The 22,511-nt window shown below is 40.9% G+C and overlaps 1 protein-coding gene across 1 annotated transcript in view; it reads left to right on the top strand.

The window, feature by feature from the left end:
- Positions 1-8,031: 8,031 nt before the first annotated feature.
- The window catches only part of NT5DC1 (5'-nucleotidase domain containing 1), a 110,396-nt gene continuing 95,916 nt past the window's right edge, over positions 8,032-22,511 (top strand). The window contains exons 1-6 of the mRNA XM_054174069.1: positions 8,032-8,182; positions 10,097-10,188; positions 12,040-12,111; positions 13,636-13,742; positions 15,043-15,122; positions 18,019-18,100. Of these exons, the coding sequence (XP_054030044.1) occupies positions 8,090-8,182; positions 10,097-10,188; positions 12,040-12,111; positions 13,636-13,742; positions 15,043-15,122; positions 18,019-18,100 (526 nt within the window). The 5' untranslated portion in view covers positions 8,032-8,089. The remainder of the gene's footprint in view (positions 8,183-10,096; positions 10,189-12,039; positions 12,112-13,635; positions 13,743-15,042; positions 15,123-18,018; positions 18,101-22,511) is intronic.

Here is a 22,511-nt window from a genome sequence, read left to right as displayed (position 1 = left end):
AAAAGAGAGAAGGTTTTTTTCTGAATAATAAGCTGAGCTCACAACAGAGACAAACATTTTCCTCCACAATTGTTTTGAATCTTGTAAACAGGAAAAATCTCCATGTGGGAAAACAAGAAATTAAGATGTAATATACAAGTATCGTCATTAAGTAATGTATGAAACTGCTGCCTGTAGCATCACTTTCAAGTCAGCACTGCCTTGGTATATGCTGATTTAAATATTTGACATAATACACCTTACTCAGAGAAACTTCTTAATGCAAATAGGAGCCAAATAATACAATCTTTACAGAGATTAGAAGAAAAGTAAATGCATGCACAGATGAATCTGTGCTTGGGAAATAATGTAAATGCCGAAACATTTTGAAGTCATGGTGGTTTCTTTTTAAGGTAACAAACTGAAATGAAGCACAGTGATATTCTTCTATTTTAATTAGAGCTGCTCTTTCAGCTACATTTCTTTCCATTTGCACATTAGAAGGGAACACATTACCATCACTGCGCAGCTTTCTTGCGATCCTTTTAATCAGCACTCCCATTTTGTTTCTGCGACTTGCAAATTGCCATTCTTGTGAATGAAAACAAATTCTGTGAGTAATTTTACCCTTGACAAAATTGTTTACTCCTATTGATTAATCACTTCCCCGCTTTTGAGTATTATCTTCCACCATAAATCCACAGGACAGAGAGTTCTATTGGATTTGGCATTTTCCAGCCTTAAATCTTTTGCATGTGTAATGAGAAAAGTCTGGCTATTTATTTTCATAAGGCTAATCCAGCAATCCATCTCTACTTTGGAAAGCATTAAAAGTGCATTTCCAAGCGCCTCGGTGATGAGGGCTGCTTATTTATAAGCTGAATTTGGGCCTAAAACAGGCTACATGTGACAACAAATGAACAGAGAGGCATAAGGCTTTGTCAAGGATTGAGAGAATAGAGACCTTCTGGATTTGTTCAAACAATCAGATTTCACTCCGCTTAAATTTAATGTGAGTTTTGCCGTTATCTGCAACGGGACCAGACCTCAGCCATTATTTCTCATTTTACTGAACATTATTCTAAATGATATAGAGCACACTCTGTTAAAAATAGTAAGTTAATTTGCTTTCTGTGAAGCAGCCTCGCTGAATAAAACCATGGTGTAGCTCGCTAAGGCATGAAAAATACTTCTAATCAAATCTGTATCTGGGCAGGAAAAAATATGGTAAGTGGATGGCAAAGCAAAATCAGCAAACAGAACTTTGCCATTCTTTCAAGAAAATGAATTCCAGGACTGATGCTGTTAGGGATAGTTTTTTAATTTGGAAAAAATTGCATATTTATGAAGATTCTCTGACGGGTCAAGATCGTTTCTCACATAACTCTACCAAAGTCCATACGCTATGCCATGGATGACTTATGAAAACGATTTATCACCTTGAAGTTCAGAAGTTGGAATTGCTTCATGAGAAGGTCATCCAGTTGATGTATTCCAGAAAAAAAGAAAAGAAAGAAAGCAAGCAAGCAAGAAAGAGAGAAAGAAAGATACAGCCCAATTTGGTAATGAATGAGTGATGAATGAAAATCATCCAAATTGAGAATGTAAACTGGGCAGGCTCGAAGGCCCTCAGCCTTTAAGGAAGGACCTTAAATTACTAAACAAAAAGGGTCTGTGGGAAAACATACAGTAGTAGCCTTGAAATAGACAGAAGGCTGGTACACAATGATGTGGTGCTCACATCTGCTAGGAGTAGGATTTGACATAAGGGGGGGAAAAATGCCTTAGAGCAACAGAGACTTTTTTTTGACATGGTGGGGGGAAATTCAGAGTGTTCTGTAAGGATTGTTAAACATTGGAAGAAATTGTGTCAGTGGTTCTTTGGGCCTTTTAAAGAAGTTAGACAACTGACTGCTAGGGATGTTTGTAGTCAGATTGATCATGCCCCAGGGCAAGAAGCTGACTGTCTTTAGGTCTTTCCTAGTTCTGTTATCTTGAAGTCTGTAGCTTTCTCATTGCGGCATTTCTCACTGGCTGTTCGATAGCTGGGTTCTTTTGTGCAGACTGTGCATTGAAACGTGTCAGATTTGTCTTTTATGCATCATTAGCAAGTGTCAGGCTTGAAATGCAAGCCCACAACCTATTTGAACAACTCAGAAAGCCTCAGAAAGTCTGAGTTACACACATTCCAATTTTACTCATGAAGAAATCGAAGCTGTAAGTAATTAATCTATCTGCCCATGAGTGAAAGGGGAATGAAGACTGAGAACTTCTGAGTCCTACTCTGGATTTTATGCTTAAAATTGTTAAAGTAAAGTAATGGTGTAGTTAAAAAACAAATAAACAGACAAAGAAACAACTCATAGAACAAATAAGGCAGTGTCCCATAGATCATAGAAAATGCACAGTTCTCTCACCATAAAATACATGCAGGTCTGTCTACTTTGGAAGCATGGCTTCCCAAAAGTCCATATTCCCAATACAATTTCTTTTGACTAAATGCAGCATCCATCCAGCTCAAAAAGGAAAATCTTTCAAATAACCTTTAGACAACTATTCAGTGTTTTAAAATATATACTCACTAAAGGGCCAGCAATCAGTCTTGGCTATTAATCACCCTGACAAAATCATTGATTTTCATTTCCTTCTTTCATGTTTCATGGGAACAGCCTGAGTTAGATTACAAGATCTGAGAGAGCTGATAAGGACAAATAGCAGGCTTCTGAGAGATTCTGAGCACCTAGTGGATTACTGTCTGTTTAACCTCTTAATGAACTCTTGGGTTTGGTTTGGTAATCTCATCTCTTTACCAGCATAAATTTCATTCCTATGCTGGTAAGACAGAGAAGGTAACCAATGCAGTGCTGAGATGCCAGATGTAATCAGATGTCCTATCCTGGCAGGATGCTGTAAATTGTGTGTGTGTGTGCTTCTACTGAAAAAGTTCATGTGCCCATATCTCATGTCATATAAAGAGGCTACTAAACAACCCAATAAACAGTAAAACTCCTTAAATTGATGGAATTTAATCAAATCTTAAATCCTGATCAATAGTGAAGCCTGTTCACCAGGCTTCTCAACCTAGTAACAAGGCACCTGTTGGACTATGACCAACCAGTAGTGAGTTTTTATAAGCTATGATTGTGGGGTCAGGGAAGAAGCTGGCTTCACCCTCCCTAGGCCCTCTGAGGTAAATAAGTACAGCATCCTTGCACCATCCATGTATAAGAAAGGGAGCAGGAGGTTAGTGGTGCAGTTAGGAATTGCCTGTGGGATGGAAGCTGTGTGGTGGCATTTCAGGAGTTGTTAAGAGCGGTTGGATGTTGTGACAGCACCAAAAGGGCTAATACATGGGTCTACCTGAGATGGGAGTGAAGTTAGAGCAATGCAGTGTTTGTCTGGGGGCTGCTCCAGACTGTAAGGATAAGGGGATCTCTCAGGAGACATACATACAGAGCTCCCTGAGTTGGGTCAGTTGGGCAAGCCCAAGATGTAGGCTCTGTTTTCCTGTTAGTCTAGAAATAACTGTTCTAAGCTAGTGGGTAACTTCCCCTCAGTGAAGGATGGGATGCTGGGCTGTGAGGCACTCTTCTACCTGCACATTGAACAACTTCATGGGTTAAAAGCTAAATCAAGTGTAAACCTGAGGTTCTAGCTCTCATCTGTGTGCTAAAACAAAATATCAAAAAAACTCAAACCCAACAATAAATCAAACCACTTTTTGGGTTGACTTCATCTATTCCAAAAGTACTTTTATTTGTTTTGGAAACAGAGAACCATCCAGAATATTCTGCACTTGCCTTCATGTAAGAAGATGTTAATTGTCTAAAATGAAAATGCTTCATGTTCAGATTCTTGGTCTATTTGGACTTACCACAATCACACACTTTTCTGTAACAGTGCGAAGAGCCTTTTATTTTTATGTACTAAACTCTTACCTTTTTACCTAAATAGACAAATGGCTGCAACTGCATAGTTGTGACAAAATGCAACTGACAAAGTCATCTTACACAGCCTTAGAAAAATAAAAGTGAAGTTTAGGGAAAGTAAGACAGGTAAAGGTGCAGAGGATTCAAAGTGCAGAGGGAGGGATGCTCCATTCTATCGTAATGCTGCCCTCTTAAGGACAAAGAAAGCGAGGAGCTGGAGTAATTGTCTTGCTCAGAGGCCTGCTACTTCTCTGTGGCAGATAAGATTTATTTGAAGCATTTTAACATCATTCTTGTGTCTCTGTATATGTTACCGCACTCTGCTATACTCCTCTCACCCTCTGAGGCACATTAGTACACTCCTGCCCTCTAAAACTACATAGAAAGCACGCATAGAAAGCATGAGGCATGACTACAGCAACCAAAATGCCCTTTTGCATGCCTGTAAAAGGCTTTGACACATCAGATCTTCCACTTCACATGTGTTTCCTGCAGGTCATTAAATCTGAGGGCACCTCCTGCCCTGTCCTGCCTGCTCTGTGGGGGTCTGGGCACCCCTGGGTAGCCCCCCTGCACCATACAGCACTGGCCAGGGAGCTGTGGGTGAGGGACCACAATGGGAATTTCCTCTGGATGGCCTTCCAACCCCAGCCTGGGGGATGATGAAGCTGCAGGAGGTGAGCCACACCACAAGCAATTATAACTCCTTCAGCATAGCCAGTTAAAAATTCCCCTGCTATGCTAGGATTTATGATTTTCCCCAATAGGTTATTATCATGTATTTGTGATACCATAGTCATTAATACAATAGCATTAATGCAATTAAGAAAATAACCATGGGGAAACCTAAAATATTATCTGTTCAAACCTCACAGCCCAAAAGGTCAACCTCAGTTATTTCAACTTCTGTCAGCAGCTCATGGTGACATCAAACTGGAAAGAGAGCTGAAAAACTAATCTAGGAGGATGCTGCTAACACATTAAGGAAGTGCAGATGTTACAAAAGATTTCAATTACAGTTAGTTTCTCCTTGAGAAAGGCCCTAGAATGCAATGTCACTATCTTTAAGGGATTCATTTGAAAGGAAAAAGCTGAGAGACTAAGCAACACTTTCAAGACAAAAGAAAAACAAATAAAATTGGGGGTGGGGGAGTGGGATGTGTGCTGAAAGTAAACTACTGAGACTTTCCTGCTACCAGGTTTGTGCTGTGAATACTGAAAATGAGAGCAATATTCTCTCATTTATCTTCTTTATCCAGAACAGAAAATCAATTCTCTTCATCAGCATTTTCTATATGTCTTGTTGTCATACTTCTAATTTAATCGTCAGTTTCATGTGCCTGAAATGTAACTTGCTGAGTCTCTCCATTGGTATTATTCATCACACAAACTGATTTAAGATTAAACACGATTAGCACTTTTGTGTTGTGTTCTGCAACAGCTTGTCATCACAGCAAATAAAATTGCACAGCATTCACAACATCTGGATGCCCAAGATTACATTCAATTGACAAGCGAACACAGTGACCAGAGGGCTAGACTAGATGATCTTTATGGGTCCCTTCCACCCAAACCCATCCTGTGATTCTGTCAATGAATATATGATCCTTTGTATCTGTACAGTTGTTTCAGTACTACTGTTTTTGTGGTGAAATTTTGTATACAACATGTTAAAGTTATACATTTAAAATGCCACAATTTAAACACAAGCTGCATGAGTATGAGGGAGCTGGAGATGTTCAACCCAGAGAAGGCTTCGGGGAGATATTACTGCAGCCACCTTGTATGTAAAGAGAGCCTACAGGATAGCTGGATAGAGACCTTTTACAAAGGCATGTAGTGATAATGGATTCAAACTAGAAGAAGCTAGATATACATTAGAAGGAAATCCTTCACCATGAGGGTGGTAAGGCACTGAAATAGGTTACCCAGAGAAGTTGTGGAGGCACCAACCCTGGAAGTGTTCAAAGCCAAGTTACATGAGGCCTTGAGCAACTTGGTCTAGTAGGAGCTGTCCCTGACTTTGTCAGCAGAACTGGAACTAGATGATCTTTAAGGTCCCTTCCAACCTAAACCATTCTGTGATTCCATGACATACAATGTATGGTATATATGTTATATATAGTGTGCACTCACACACTCCAGCCTAAAAAGTATATTAATGTCTGTGGGAGATACTGAGAGCCTGTGAAAGAAGCTGCTATACAATGATCTATGGTAAAATTATTCAATGCACTTCTTTCTTGCTCTGACACCTTAAGTGCTCATCCTGCATTAGTGAATTTTATTCCTAATTTCCATGTATTTTCCTGTCTAGCCCATTTTCTAATCTGATGCTGAACTCCTCTCTAGAATTTTTAAACATATGTGATAGGTCATGTTATTTAAATTTCTCTCATCTGAATCTACCTGAGCATAGCAAACTGAATTTTAATATGTAAGCACATTGTATCTCATCCCACTATTTGGGTGTATTTCCAGATGCATTTCACTCTGGAATACCAAATCATTGTTGAGCCATCCTGCCAAAAAAATCAAAGTATAATTTCATATAATCAAAACATCATTATTTTCATATAATCAGAACTGCTGCTGTGGTTATGCACCCCAATGTTCCCACCTGCAAAGCTCAAAGCATCTAGCAGCACACAGGAAGGCAATGGCAGGCACATAAAGTGTCGAAGAGCAATTGCTGTCAAATCAAATACTTTAAATATTCTTTGATTCATAGCCATATAAAAATGTTGTGGGTTTTTTGTTGTTGTTGTTTTGGGGGGGTTTTGTTTGTTTGGTTGGTTTTTAATAAAGTATTTGGAGAGTCATTGAACTAGACTTTTTAAATCTTTTCTGAATCAAAACAATTTTGACTGTGGTCAGCTTGCGAGAGGAATGAGGAGGACTGGCAAACAAGCTTCTGAAGCCCAGCTCAAAGGCATCCTGAATCTGCCTTAGGCAAACACAATACTCAAGTTCAACTGCAGATAACAGAATTAAGTCAATGCAAGTCTCATCAGTTTACTCTTCAAATACAGCACCTTGAACGTGTCCAGAGAAGGGCAACAAAGCTGGTGAGGGGTTTGGAGCACAAGCCCTATGAGGAGAGGCTCAGGGAGCTGGGGTTACTTAGCCTGGAGGAGGCTCAGGAGTGACCTTACTGCTGTCTGCAACTACCTGAAGGGAGGTTGTAGCCATGCCGGGGTTGGTCTCTTCTGCCAGACAGCCAGCACCAGAACAGGAGGACAGCATCTCAAGCTGCACCAGGGGAGGTTTAGGCTGGATGCTAGGAAGAAGTTCTTCGCAGAAAGAGTGATTGCCCATTGGAATGGGCTGCCCAGGGAGGTGGTGGAGTCACCATCACTGGAGGTGTTTAAGAAGAGACTGGATGGGGTGCTTGGTGCCATGGTTTAGTTGATTAGATAGTGTTGATAGGTTGGACTTGATGATCTCAAAGGTCTTTTCCAACCTGATTAATTCTATTCTATTCTATTCTATTCTATTCTATTCTATTCTATTCTATTCTATTCTAAAATTTCCTTTCAGACAGCACTTTCTCCCCCATCTTGCTACCTTGATGACACTTGTCGGGCAGGTATTTATCCAAGTACCCACTGGATTATGTTATCTCGGGGCAGATTTCAGTGTTCTTAAGTTTATTCTTTGTTTGTTTGTTTGGTGGTGGTTTTTTGTTGTTGTTTTGGGGGGCTGTTGTTTGTTTGGTTTGAGGTTTTTTTGTTTGCTTGTTTAACTACCGAAGGAGCCAAGAGGATCGCACCCACTTCTGGCGAGATTCAGGCCAAGTCGAACCCAGTTTGCGCCGCTCCGCTCCCACGCCCGGTCTCCAGCACACGAAGTGTCGGCGGGAAACGCAGCTTTTAAATCCGAGCGCTTGAACACGCCCCCGGCCAGCGACCCGGCGCTCGCCGTGCCAAGCCCCGGCTTTAGCGCCCAGGGCTTTAGCGCCCAGTTAACTCTACCAGCTCTGCACGGCGTGCAGCGGCTGCTCCGAGCTCAGACCCGTGGCCAGCCCCGAACCCCGCGCAGGTGAGGGCGGCCCCACCGGGGCGGGACGAGGGAGGGGGGGCTCCAAACGCCCCGCCCGGTGCCGCAGGAAGCACCGCCCGCGCCCCTTCCTCCTCCTCCTCCTCCGTCCGCCTCCCCTTGGCGGCGGTGGCGGTTCGGCAATGCAGCAGCAATTCTCCCTGGCTGACTGCGACGTGATGGGCTTCGACCTGGACCACACGCTCTGCCGGTACCACCTCCCGCAGAGCGCACGGGTGAGTGCGGGCTGGCGCGGTGCGGCGCGGCACGGCCTGGGAGCCGCGGGCTGGGGGCCACTGCGCCGCTTTGCTCCGCCCCGCTCACTGCGAAAGAGAATGTGCCGGGGCGGCGGGGTCCGGGACCCCCGAGCCTGCTGTCTTAGGTAGTCCTGGGGAAACCCAAAGAGCGAACAGAAACACAAGTGCATATCTCCTCAGCTTCTTCCTCAGCAGGCCTCTGCCGGAGGAAAAGGGACAGCCATGGCTTCTGCCTTGAAAATGGTGCTTCTTGTGAGCTTTCCCAGCCCGCGGTGCTGAGCGAAAGATCGAGCACACCCCTTAGGTCCAGAGATGCTGCAGGCACAGCTACAAGTCCGCAGCACTTTCGACTGGCGACCTTCCTGGTGCTTAAAATAAACCACAGAGCTTAAAGACGCTGATGATCTGTGGCTTAGCCTTGTCCCTACAGAGAGGAACTGCTGTCATGTGCTGCTGCGCCTTCCCGCCCTTGGCTCTTCTGTTTTTCCGATTGGCACGTTTTAAACTCCCTGTTAATCTTGCATTGACTCGTCCGACTTTGTTGGTGTCAGGGATTTACCACGGAGCTGTCTTGTGCCATGGCTACTGGGGGTGTCCCACTCTCCCCTTTTATTTGCCTCTGTGCTACAGTACCTCTTGCACTGCATGGGACTCCTACGCTAATTGCAGTATATTTCAGGCTTTGGCATAGAAACAAATGCTTATTCACGGTCCCATTCATCAATAGGCAGAGTTCAGTGTGTCCTACGTTGAAAAAGTGCATTGCTTCCTTTTGCTGTGAGTGACTTTGCTGTGGAGAGGCATCTTTCTTACAAAAGAGGGTCCAACTACAGCAAGTTACAAATTGCATGTGCTCTTAAGTTCCTGCTGGAAACTATACAACTCTAGGCTTACCTTCCATGCTCTTCTTACTGTGCTGCACATGTTGCATCTTACGCAGGAACATTCTTCCTGATACGAATTTTGTCCAGTGAAGGCAAATTTAGACCATTGATAATTGCAAGAGTTAAAATAACCATCCAAGCAACCAATAAACAATATGGGGGGGGAACCCCTAACAAAACCATTTACTTAACTTAGTTCACTCTTCTTGTCACAGTGCAGTTTGACACACCCATTGCACACCTCCATATCTACTGGAAGTAAAAAAACAAAACACACCTTTAAAAGGCTGACAGGTACAGCTGAAGATGCAGGTGGTTCTTACTGTTTCAGTGTTGGCCTTCATAGTAGTCTTTCTCAGACATTATTCATTCCAAGTGCAGCTTTTGTAATTAAAAAAAGAAAGTTCAGGGAGCAGCTTTAATGAAAGAACTGTGGAAAAAGTGAGCAATTACTATTTTAGGATGGTCTTTAAGGTCCTGCATCTACATAGATCTTCCTGTGCAACTTCACCAGCACATTACATTAATAAATCACTGAATGGTGTGCCAGGGTTTAACAGTGTTCCTCCTGAACTTAGAAACAGTAACAATTTACTTAGTAGTTGCCTGGTTCTTTCAAAATATCTTCCTTTTCATACTTCTTAAATGGCCCCTGGGGGTAGTTTATTGGTTTGGAAGCTGCTTGTTGAATCTGACATGTAAAATTAAAAAACACAGTGAGATTGGGGAAGGAAAATAGTGACCAGTCTTAGATACTTACCCTCTTGGTTTCCCAACAGTTGAAGCCCAGGGGCAATAAGGGAGAATGCTGTAAACTTGGTTATGCTGAACACATTGCACCATAACTGCTGGGTGAGCATCTCGAGCTGTTTTCCAGCCATTACAGAAATAACCTTGGGCACTGTTTCCCAGTAGTGGGGGCAATGGGATAGAGCCCCTGGCTCCCTGGTGTGAATTTGCATCTTGCCACTTAATATATTAAATGTGTATTTTTCTTTCCATTTTTTAGCTAATATATGATAGTTTTGCACAGTATCTGGTAACAGAGAAGGGTTATGACAAAGACTTGCTGATCCTAGCTCCAGACAACTTGGACTTCTGGTGAGTATGTTGAAAATAACAGAAACTTTCTACATAACTTCCTTGATGCTGTACCTTCTACAAAGCTTTGGAAAGAGCCTCACTAATTAGGCAGTTGTTATTATTGGCCATCCAAAACTACAGTTTTAAATACTTGTTCAAACAAGTATTTGTCATGAACTACTTCCAGGGATTTCAAAGAGGGAACTGAGCATCCAAACTTGCTTTGTCTGTCTTTGTAACTGTCTAGATGCAAGCTTTTTAGTCTGACTTCCTTTCTTATTTCCTAGCTCCATTGTTTTCTACCTTCAATTCAACTGGTAAATCCAGTAATCATCAGGATGAATTTAGTCATTTTTATCTTGGCAGATGTGGTTTTGCTTGTGTAAAGCAGAATAATTCCAACAGCTATTGAGGAATTAAAGAAAGGCAACGTGCCAGGAGGTAGCCCATGGATGACATCACGCATAAAGCTGTGACACAAAAGAGTGAAATGCAAGTTCCTGCTCTGAACTGAGTCAGTTCAGCACAGGATTTTGAATGAGAATCTCTGATCTCTAATGTTAACAGGTTATTGTTTAGGCCACAGAAATGGAGGTTTGAAGGCCAGGTAATCACTGAAATGTTTAGGAGAAACACAGGGTGTTTTAAGTAATGTTACATCATTGTGTAACTGTTCCTTTTTTGACTGGGCAGTTTCCAATGAGGTCAATTCAGCTTCTCTAAGACAAGCTACCTGGCTGTATTTCTCGTATTTCTGATGTGTGAAATCCTTTGTTAGGACCTAGGTATCTTGGCATCTGTTCCTTACTGGAGATAAGGTTCATCACCATGGACCTGCAAGTCTGCAGTGCTGGTAGCTATGTGTCAGTGCTACTCACTCAGGTGTCACTTGTGAAAGTTGGGGCTGCACAATGCCTTTGTGGCATGTTTGTTCCTTTGGGTACCTTACAACAGAGGATGAAGGTGCCATTGCTTTTTCAGTCATGTTTATTCATTATTATTCTAGCCACTGAACTCTGAATTAATTTTTCAAACAACCTAAGCAAACACAGATTGAGTTATCTGGAAGGTACAGCTTTATCAGGAGAGTTAGGAACTCTTATTGAATGTCTGTCCTATGCTGTCAACTCTTCACCTTGTTAGTGCTGGCTAGCATGACAGTGCTTCTTTCCACATGTTCCTTGGCTATTCAGTTGCCTCATTTAGACTGATGTTCTACTCCTCTCTCCCTTAATCGGTGTTATAAGTCTAATAATAAGAAATAGGGGAGTTTCTACCAAGAAAAATGTGTATTTCTTTAATAGAAGTGTCTTGAATATTAAATGTCTTGGATGTTTGTGTTTGGACCTTAATCCTCCAAACTAATTTTTATGAGCAATCGTTGAATCCACTGAACAATGGAACTGGATTTACTTAGAGGAATTTGATATATAAGTGAAATCCAGTCCTCATTGTAGTAATATGTATTTGCCTATAGAGCATTGTTCATAGAATCAATAAGGTTGAAAAAGACCTCAAAGATCATCAAGTCCAACCTCTCACGCAAGACCTCATGACTACTAAACCATGGCACCAAGTGCCACATCCAGTCCTCTCTTGAACACCTCCAGGGATGATGACTCCACCACCTCCTTGGGCAGCACATTCCAATGGCTAACAATTCTCTCTGTGAAGAACTTTCTCCTCACCTCCAGCCTAAACTTCCCCTGGTGCAGCTTGAGACTGTGTCCTCTTGTTCAAACATGGAAGTATTTCAAGGGTTGTGACCTTGTCCTTTGTGTGTAGCATCACTGTATAGATTCTGTAACTGCATTTCACTGGGCATTCCTCAGAAAGCAGTAATGGTTTGTTTCTTTCTTAAATTATTAGTTGCAAAGGCTTGGTGTTGGACATTGAAGAAGGAAACTTCCTGAAACTTGCAGAAGATGGAACAGTTTTAAGGTAATCCTGACAATAAGCTTATATTGTTAAGTGAACACCAACGTTTTATCCTCACCAACATTTTATCCTCTTTCTGAAAGCCATCTCTCAGTTTTGTGGAGTATTTTAATACTCATGTCAGCATACTTTTGTTTGTTAGATGTAAAAATTAAAGTACTCTCTAGTAATGTGGTGCTCAGTTTCTCTTAATGTTACACATGCAGAAATATGGAATCCTTCCATGTTAGCTGCTTGTAAAGAGTATCTTAGTAACTTCTAAGACTCAAAGGGCACACTTACCTTAGAATAAATTCATCCTTTCAGTGGCTGCCAAGGCACTGTTCATCCAGTTCTGCTAAGATCCAGAGTCAAGTTGTGTGTGAATTCTGAGTAACTTGACTCAGAGTCAGTGCTAAAGAACAATGCTAGTGAGAGGAACACCATTACCTTTGTACAACATACATCCAGTATTTTGCAGGCTTACAACATACACTTTAAATATCCTGAGGTAAACACAGAAACTTTCAAAATTCTGAGGTTTTTCCCTCTTAAAATTTGTATTTTTGTCTTCAGTCATCATTTCTGTTCAACCTTGGGTTCTTTTTTCCTCCTTTTTTAAAAGCATACATATTTTTGTGCTATTTTGAATCACAAATCAGAAAAGTAAATGTATCTAAGGTATAACAATCCCAGGTCCATTTCCCCCTTATTTTTTTTTTCCAAAATGAAAATCTGTGTAATTTAATACACAAGATAAACTCTGTGGGGTTTTTTTCTGATACCATGTGGGAAAAGGAGCTGGAAGGTGCTAGGGAAAATCAAATAGCACTGAATGAAGGGAAGAAATACCTGTGAGTCTCTGCTGTATATCCCCAAAATCATTTAGTACCATGAATTTTGGAGTACTAAATGCAGAATTCAAAACTAGAGAGTATACCACCAGAGGGGGAAGAGTGGTGCAGGATTGCTTCTCCCAGCATTGCCTGCATTTGCTTCAAAACCAGAGTCTGTGCATTCTTTTGGAGCCCAATTTGATGGCCAAGCTAGCTGATTTTAGTTCCTAAAAAGGCTTGTGTGTACTTCTGTGTTGCACAGTTGCTTGCAGGGCTCAAACTAGCACTTTTCCATAGTTCTGCCCCTGCATTCTGTGAATGTTACCAGGCTTCAGAGTGATGTATAGGCTTTCTGCACTGTGTTTTGTTGTGCAGTGTATGTTGATAGTTCAGGTATAGCGAGTGTCCTCACACAATTGAGAACATTCGAGCAGAGTGATTGTGTTAGCAGGTGGGGCACAGCAGCTGTGCCCCCAGCCAACCAGGCCTCTGTGTAGTAAGGCTTTCACTGAGGGCTGTGATGTATATGATAGAAGTTTAGGGCCTGGGAAACTTGTAAGTTACAAAGAGGGTTGCTTTTGGTCATTGCACTTCAGTATTCAGTTGCAGTGTGTTTCTTTGCATAAAAAGTAGTGTGGCTGTTTTCAACCACCTTCTTTCTTTTTTCTTCTTCTTTTTTTGTTTAAAATAAATAACTTAATGCATCACATAGGGCAAGCCATGGTACAAAGACCCTGACATCCGAAGAGATCCTGGAGACTTATGGAAGGAGGGAGTGGAAGCATTTTAATACAGTCAGTGGAATGGTTTCCCGCTCAGGTAGCTGTACTTTACCATGTCCTTTTCTTTGAAGTTGCTTTGACCCCTTCAGTGCCTCATATTGTTAGTTCTTACCACAAATGTTTAAATGTATTTGAGATAGTAACTGCTGGAATAGGTAAATATTTTGGGGGAGAACTGGGTTTGTGTATTTTCTACTTGTAATCCCTAGAGTTCATTGTAGGTCACTGATGATGAGACAAATGAGCTGGCATTATAGGTGTGCTTTGGTTATAGAGAGCATTGCTCCTTGATGAAGTAGGGATTACCAGCCTGTCTTGTTTAGGATATATTGGACAAATCTTAATACTCATTTTTAATTGTTGACTCACTACCATCAGTGGTGTTAGGAGAGGCCTAGGCTCAGGTGCGAAAAACAAAGCAGGTCTGGAAACAAAACTTCTGCAGCTGAAGTCTCTTGGTTTCAAGATGGGAGTCACTTTGTAGACACTGTGACTAGATTTTCATTCTTGCTCTGTGCTTCCTCTCCATATCATTTGAGATATTAATGGAGATATTTTCCTTGAGATTTTGCTGATGCAAACTTTATGGTGATGCTTATTCTAAACTGCAGGTAATATTCTGCAACAGCACAGAAGAGAAAGGTTTCCTTTGGTCACATACATATGTGCTTTTCTTACTCATTGCAAAGGGTACTTGGTCTCTCTTGTGAATGTTAAGGCCTGTTTTGCTGACTTGTTCTTTAATGTGCTTCAGACAGCATAGACAAGATCACGAATACAAATGAAAATCGCTGGTTAGGTCGTTTCACTCCTAGGAAAGAGTTGTTGAACAAGACCTCAGTCTGAGGGGTCATGTGCACTCTCTTGATTTTGTTCTGCTTTGGGTGCTCACATGATACCACCCACATAGAATACATAGAATAAACCAGGTTGGAAGAGGTCCCCCTTGGGCTAAGGCACTGCCTGCAACACGTGTTCAAAGGACAAGGTAGTGTAAGACCTGTCCTAGTGTCTCTGAAGCAACTTCTCAAATCCTTTCTTTGTGTTTCCAGTTCTAGGGAAACACTTTAGAAGAGTTGAATGATCCTGGCCTTAAACCTAATGGGTTTCCCCATCTCTTCCACCTTAACTTTTAGTACCTTAAAATGTATTCTTTGAAATTTCACTGCCTTGATGCAGATGAACAGTTTTTCATTTGCCAGTTACAAGACTCAGAAGTGGGAATAAAGGCTGACAAAGAGCTCAAATGATTATTTAAATGCAATTTTTAACTGCCATTAAAGTGTACAATATGGATTTCAAATAAGAAGTTGTGTTTTGTTTTGTTTTCATTCCAGCTAAATACTATTTGTATGATAATTATTTTGACCTGCCAGGAGCTCTCTTGTGTGCAAGGGTTGTGGACACCTTAGATCAGGTAAGGACTGGACTGTTTGAAACCTAGTATTGCATTGTTTCTCCTCCCCCTAGCACACTCCTTGCATGCATTATTACATACACACAAATAGTGTATGGAACAACATCAAGGTCTTCAGCTTTTTCCTTGCTTGGAATTTTTTCATGTTGCACCTGGTGTATTCAGGTTGTCTGTAGATAGTTGTGAGTTACATGGCACGTTCCAAACAAATGTGCTTCCACCAGAGGGCACAAATAACCAGGATATGAATAGAAATGCACTCTTTGCTCAAGTTTACCTTGTGATATGCAGAATATAGTTCTTAAAATCTCCTTTAATTATACTTGATGGTGCTTGAATTAAATCTAAGGTAAATCTTCTGACTAACACAGTCTGCTAATTTGCAAGGTGTTACCAAGTTGAAATCTTAATTCCATGCTTTTAAAACTTGTTTTTTGTCTTAAGTATATTGGTCTGTGTACACAGCTGCCAGTACACCTCTAGAATAGTATCCAGTTATTTTTTTTTCTCTGCTAAAGGATAAGTTCAATTCTCAGTTGCCTGAACCATTTTCAGTGCTTTTTAGATGGACAAAATGTCCTACCTTTTACCTTTGAAGTTTGATGCTAATCAATTTGGTTGTATTAAAGAAGGCTTGAATTTTTAACTTCTGTGCAGCTGGGGGGAGGAGAGGGTTCTTCTCATACAGTGAGTATACTGGTGGAGAAAGAATACTGATGAAATCTTCTGGCTAAAGGTACCAAAGCACTGCAGCACTGAAAATTGCCAATACTAAAGTTTGTCTGCAGAATGAAATTCAGGGCTGTGAGATGGGTATCTGGGACCCCTTTGGTTATCAGCTGACTCCAAAATAGCATGCTGAGGAGATTGCTGTTTAAGTCCAGGTGCTGCATGAATTTGGCTACATCTAGCTTACCAGAAAGCACTGAGGGCAGATGTGCCTGATTAATCCAATTTTGTACCTGACTGATCTCCTTCCTTTAAGCTGTCCACAGTTTAGAACCTTGTCTGAGATGTAACGTTCCTATTGTACTACTTAATCTTATATTTAATTTACTGTCAGCACAAATCACCAACTTGTTGAGAGGGGAAAGCATGTCAGTGTGTGTGTAATAAACTTTCACTTTCAGTTAGTTCACAAGCTGGATCAGTGTCATCTTCAACCAGAGAGAATGAAAATGGGGCTGTTTCTGCAGAGAGCTACCAGGAGCAGATCAGGGACCTTGCAGCTCCTGAGTATTTTACTGGATTTGGGTCCAATTTCAATGGGAGGACTGCTGAAAAAAAACAACCAAGTGAAAAAAAGGCAATCTAAACTAAGGAGCAAGTCAGCCACATGGAGTGTGAAGGGAGTGAACTGTTGAATCCATCTGTCTCAAGGTTACTGCTGGTGTAGGGTAGTGTGCTATCACCACTGGACATATGGGTGCTCCCCAGCACCTCCTGAACATGATTTTGAATAATGACCTTGGTTAACAGCTCACTGAAGTTTGGCATGTGGAAAACCTTTTCTCTTTATTAGTTCTTTTATGTATTTCTGTGACAATTTGCTATAGGGGTGGATTTAAAAAACAAAATAATGTGGAAGGCACAGCTTTGTGTCTTTCCAGCTCAACCTGTAGGGCTTGTGGATGATAAGCAGACTGCCTGCAGTGTGCATCAGCTGTGCACAAAAGGCCTTGTTTGTGTGACTTGCTGGTTGTGAAATTAAGGGCAAACTATTCCTCTGGAAGCCTCCATAGCAGATTAGGCCTGAAATAGCAGTTTACTTCAGTACATACAAGCTACATAGCAATGTTAAGGGGGGGGTTGTTGTGGTTTCTGAATGTTTCACCATCTAGAAAATGCTTTATGCTCACAAAATGGGTCATTATTCAGGTATCAGTGCAGTGTGGGGACACAGAGGGCAGCAATGCTGTGAAATTCACTTGCCTTAAAATTCACCTTAATGTAGTTGTGGAAAAGCCTGTAACAGCATTAGGAAGGTACCTTCCATGGTGTGCAAAGAGACTATGCCACCTGCTTTACTGCTGCTGGGTTGCTTTGTAGCTCCAACCACCTCTTACAGGCTCTGTAGCTAATCCTCTGCTCTGTAATGTTGGTGGGCTGTGTAATTGCATCTGTTCAGTGTAGCAATCCTAACATTCGTGGATTTCAAGGGCTCAGCTGGTTGAGAAGCTTTTCCACTTCCTTGCTGAGGTGCTGAAAGAGCAGTTGAGGTCAGCTGGAGCTCTTCTGTGCCTAAGCAGCTTTCTAGGAACAGCATGAGACTGTCCACTAGCACGTATCACCTTCCTGTATCCTTCTGCCAAAGCTTGGCAATCTTCAGAGTACAATGCAAGACACCACTGCTCAGCCTGACTTCTGGATGAAGGTTTTACATGGTATTTGGGGTGGAGTTGTTGGCATTAGGGCATTAGCTCTAAATTATAGTGAAGGGTTTTGCCAGTTAGGAAGGTGGAAGGTGAATATGAGTGCCAGGCTGCAGGTAATGTCAACCAGCTAATTAAGCACATTATCTGCACTTCCAGGCACTTCTTTTTCCCAAATGTCAGTGGGATGACTCAGTAAGTTGCTGTTCTGTCTAATGCCCCCCTTTGCTATGACATTTGAGGAGTTCCTCGTAAATACAAATCCTTTCTCCCTTCCCCTTCCTCCTTCTAGCCCCACCATAACCTGAACTAGAACTATAACCTGAACTAGAGATATAGTTTGTCTGCTGTTACCCAAAGTTCATCTGGCTGCTACTGACTCCTGATGCCCTGATTTCCACAAAGATTTGGTTTACTCCAAACACTTTTGTATAGTGATGGCATTCCTGTCACTGTTTCAGTATGGAAGCTCCAGAGAGCTGATACTTGGTATAATGACTAGATGTTTTTTTTGACACTTACAGCATGATGGGCAGAGAAAATATGACTTCTGGAAAGACATGGTAGCTGCTATCCAGCATAATTATAAAATATCAGCTTTTAAAGGTAAGTAACTTATAGTGGGAAATACTACATGTGCTTACCAGGAGAAATACATTTGCAAGTACAATGCAGGCTACTCAACACAGCTTTTACTTTTCAAGCTTACAAATAGTTGTGTAGCAGACACATGTTTATAATGGAATAGAACATCTTTATCATTACTGTGTCTACTGTTTTGCTATCTTTAGTAACACTTGTGGTGTGCTACTTCACTGACTTTAGAGGAAAAAGTGGTTTCCTACCATGGTAATGTGGACATCCCATCCTTGAACTGTATTTTGATTCTACTCCTGTCAAAATTGGTACCTAATTTAATACACCTCATTCTCTATTATAAAAGTTGTGAGGCACATGCACAACAGTGTTGAAGATAAAATTTGAAAAGCCTCACAGTAACTGATAGGCATGAATTATTTTGGATAAAGTGCTGTAAATCAGAAGTGAGGCAGTGCAGATTGTGTACACTGAAATACTTTAATACATGCTCTGTCATGCATCTCTTAGAAAGGCTTCATAGTGGTCTTACTCTGCTTTTAATAACATGGTCCTGTAGATAAAGCACTGAACAGGGAGTCAGAAGAACCAGAGATAATTTCTTTCTGTCTCACTTACCTCTGATACTCCCACAGATTATCTTCTCACTTCAGATGCCTCTGTGAAATGAGAGTACTGATACTAATTTTCTATCACAAGTTTGGGCCAGAGTGCTTTGTTGTTTTTGGTTTTTTTTTTACTCAGCTGCAAACTTAATGTAACTTCCTGAGGAAACTCCTACACCTGGCTCCAGCCCAACATCTGCATACCAGGAAGCCAAACTGTCTCTCTTAGCCCAAAGCCTAGCCTGGAAACCACAGCCTCTTTGATTTAACTCTATGCCTTCCATGTCCTGTAAAGGGTTTAACCCTTCAGAGAGAAAAGCAGTGCTCATTAACAGTAAAGGTCAAATCTCCAAAGTCAACTTCAGTGGTCAGTTGAGGAGACACAAAGTTCCCAAGTCCAAATGCCATCTAAGGAGTGCCATTGTCAGTGACAGAGCAGAACGACTGACCATTTTATTTTGTCAAATCTGTGAAGTGTTTGCAGTGTGCTTTGGTTTGCTGTCAGTATGCCCTTGTTCCCATATGCCCCTTCTCATTTTCACATGATGTCTTTGATCATAATCAAGTGTCTGGTGAATTTTGCTTTTCATTGTCTTAGCTATGGTAGTTGCCTCAGATAATTGCCCTGTGGTATTTTTTTTGGATGGCTCTTTCCGATAGGCCTGGTTTTCCTGATTCAGCTTAAGGAAGGGCATTAACCCGCTCTTCCACTTGGGAAGGAGTGAGGATTGCAGTGGGAAAGTCAGAGTTATGAAATAGCTTCATGTCACTCAGACCTTCCTGTGTGAAGAATAACTCCAAAAAGACAAACAGGGAGAATCTATGAAACAATACTATCAGAAAAGCATGATGTCAGATAACTGCAAACACACATACTCATATTACAAAAGGAGAATTCCTTAACTCAAATACCTGCAAGAATTCCCTCTGCAATTGGTGTCTGAGTGTTAAATTACTCGAGAATCATTGGTGTGAGTCTTTATATGCAGTACATTGCAACTTTAAGATGATTAGCATGATTTGTGTGCTTCATGTAGTGTATTTTGTATGGACAGCAGTGAAGAGCAATTGGAGTGTCATTTGGCAATGTATTTGTACACTGTATAAATACATAGAAGGAAGTCCACAACGTTATGGAAGCAAAATTTTATCTTTAGAGGAGTAATGAGGGTTTGAAGCACTATGTATTTCCCTACGAAAAATACCAGATTTGGTGATTTATTTATTTTTAACAGAAAAATCAATAGTTTTTGTAGGAAGAAGTTGCCGAGGGGAACTTCTTGAAGCAGAATCTTGTAAAATGTCTTCTCTTTTCCTCTCTTTGTCTATAATTTCCTTCACACCTCTGAAAACTATAGCATCTGCTGCACCAGGGGAAGCTTAGGCTGGAGGTGAGGAGAAAGTTCTTCACAGAGAGAATTGTTAGCCATTGGAATGTGCTGCCCAGGGAGGTGGTGGAGTCACCGTCCCTGGAGGTGTTCAAGAGGGGACTGGATGTGGCACTTGGTCTTGGGTGACAGGTTGGACTTGATGATCTTTGAGGTCTTTTCCAACCTCATTGATTCTATGATTCTATGATCTGTGGTTATATAGTGAAAGTTACAGATTTACTATGTTTTCAGTCATCTCAAAAGACTATATTTCACGTTGAAAGTGAAAAAAGATCGTGGCTGATAGGGCAGCAGAGACTCCATAAATTTCCCTTGGAGAGGTTTGATGGGATCTGCTCTCAGGTTTCAAGGACACATCTGAAAATTTGTGACTTTTTGCAAAAGATGTATTGTTCATGTCAAGAAAACAAGCTTACAGACATTGTAGATCTTCTCAAGACCCACTCTAAACTGAGAATCCAAAGCTAAACTCAAGGTATGAGATGTGCCTGTGCCACAATTCAGTGTGCAATATCTAGCTTTTCTGTGTTAAGAAAGCAACTCTTAAGAACCTGATCCCTGAACAGTTAGGAAGAGCCTTCAGAGCGATGGGCATGAGGTACTGAGCTGTGGACTTATTTGAAGTCCTGTGTGCTCATTTGAGGAACAAAGACATTAAAGGACAAAACCTGATTAAAAGGGGATGTATGACAAGGATTTGTGACCTGTGTTTTTAAGACTATTGTCTGGGCCCATTTTATTGTGCAGAGACTAGTTAATTGGAAGCACAAGACATTAATGTACTGCTGAGTATCAAGCATCTCCCAACAACTTTAAACATGCTTTGCTATACATTTCATATGTAAAGCAATTAACCAGAAATTTTACAATTACTGAGCAGTATTTTCCAGCTCCAGTACCCAGTCCCTCTATTTGTTTCTGAAACAAAAGTGCCAGATAGCATGTGCTGCTGCCTATACATTCAGCCTATGTTTAGATACTGGAAAGTGCTTGAACTAATGCAAGTGACTGCACAGGAAAACATTGAGGTAATTGGTAGGAGATCTGTAATTAATATTTGGCCTAAAAGAGGAAGGTAGAAAAGTGTGGGTTGTGTCAAACTCAAGTAGTTTGAGTTTTATTTTGGCTTGAAAGAGAAGTATTGCAGGGTTGCTACTGTTGAATTGTATTATTGGCCACTGTATTATTTCCATACAAACATTTATATGCAGTGGTTATAACAGTAGGGTCAATTTGCTTTCCTAGGTGTTCTTGGCTGCTAAAATAAACACACCTCACATTACACTCTCTACTTAAGCATTTAGTATTTTACCAAAATATAGCCTGAACCTTTATCCAGCATCACTTACTAAGGGTAGAAAAAGCAGTGCTGCAAAAGCTTTCTTGGTAGCTCTTCACAGTTTCCAAAACCTTACATACTTTTGCTAGTGAGGGCTCAACCTAAAGGTGTCCTTGCTTTTTTTATTTTAATTAATCCCAACATATTATCAAGTGCTTGGGAAATTGCTGATTTCAGATGTTTGCAAAGTAACAAACCTCAGGTTGCTCTTTCATGAAGAAATGGCAGTATCAGAGAGCTTTTAAATATAAGCCTTGGTCATTTTAGTGTGATTAAAAACTTCTGTTTAAAAAAAATGAAGCTAAAACCCAATAGCTTAAGAGTTCAGAAGATTTTGTGTGTGATGCTTTTGAAGTACACGAGTGGTAGCTGCTGTTGGAAGAAATCCATGCTCTAACTATTGTGGTTTCATAATTTATAGGCACTAATGAGTTTACTTTATGCCATTGATTGTCCATAATACAATAAGAAATCAATGTAATGTCTAAGGTTTGTGAGATATGAATGTGTTTTGGTATAGTAAATATGATACCTACTGATTACTGCCATCATTAGCAAGTAGAATATATTCCCAAGACTGTTGTGTTTTAAAGGCATTCACTGTTCAGGGAAAAGCAGAACAGAGATTGTAATTTTGAAATGGTAAAGCTGTTGTGATTTTGTGTGTCTGCATGCTTGGGATGATACGTTCTTACTCTCTTAGATGTAGTGGTGACAGTTGTTTTACACTGCTCTGAATTTTAGGAGCATATAAATTACTAAGTTTGTTGCTGCAGATTACAAAATGGGCATCAGACAAAGCTAAATGAACTTCTAAGCTTCAAATCTGTTTGCTTCTTCATACTGTGAAAGCCTTTGATCTTCAGTAACAAGTCATAATTTGTAAGTCTACCTTTCTCCACTGTAGCTATTCATGAATAAGAAAAGTGGAAGTAAATTGAAACTGTGACATAGTGTGCACTGCATTAGAGTTGTTTTCTTGGCTCATTTGATCACTTGAAGCTGTCAGATAGCAGAGCATTTCTGAAGTACATTATCCTGTTGTGATGACTCTGCTGTATCTGAGACTGTTTACTTTGAATACC

This window comes from Dryobates pubescens, chromosome 28 (assembly GCF_014839835.1).
Source record: "Dryobates pubescens isolate bDryPub1 chromosome 28, bDryPub1.pri, whole genome shotgun sequence".
NCBI lineage: Eukaryota > Metazoa > Chordata > Aves > Piciformes > Picidae > Dryobates > Dryobates pubescens.
Note: the sequence above shows the minus strand (reverse complement) of the source record. Positions and strands in the feature narration are given on the sequence as shown.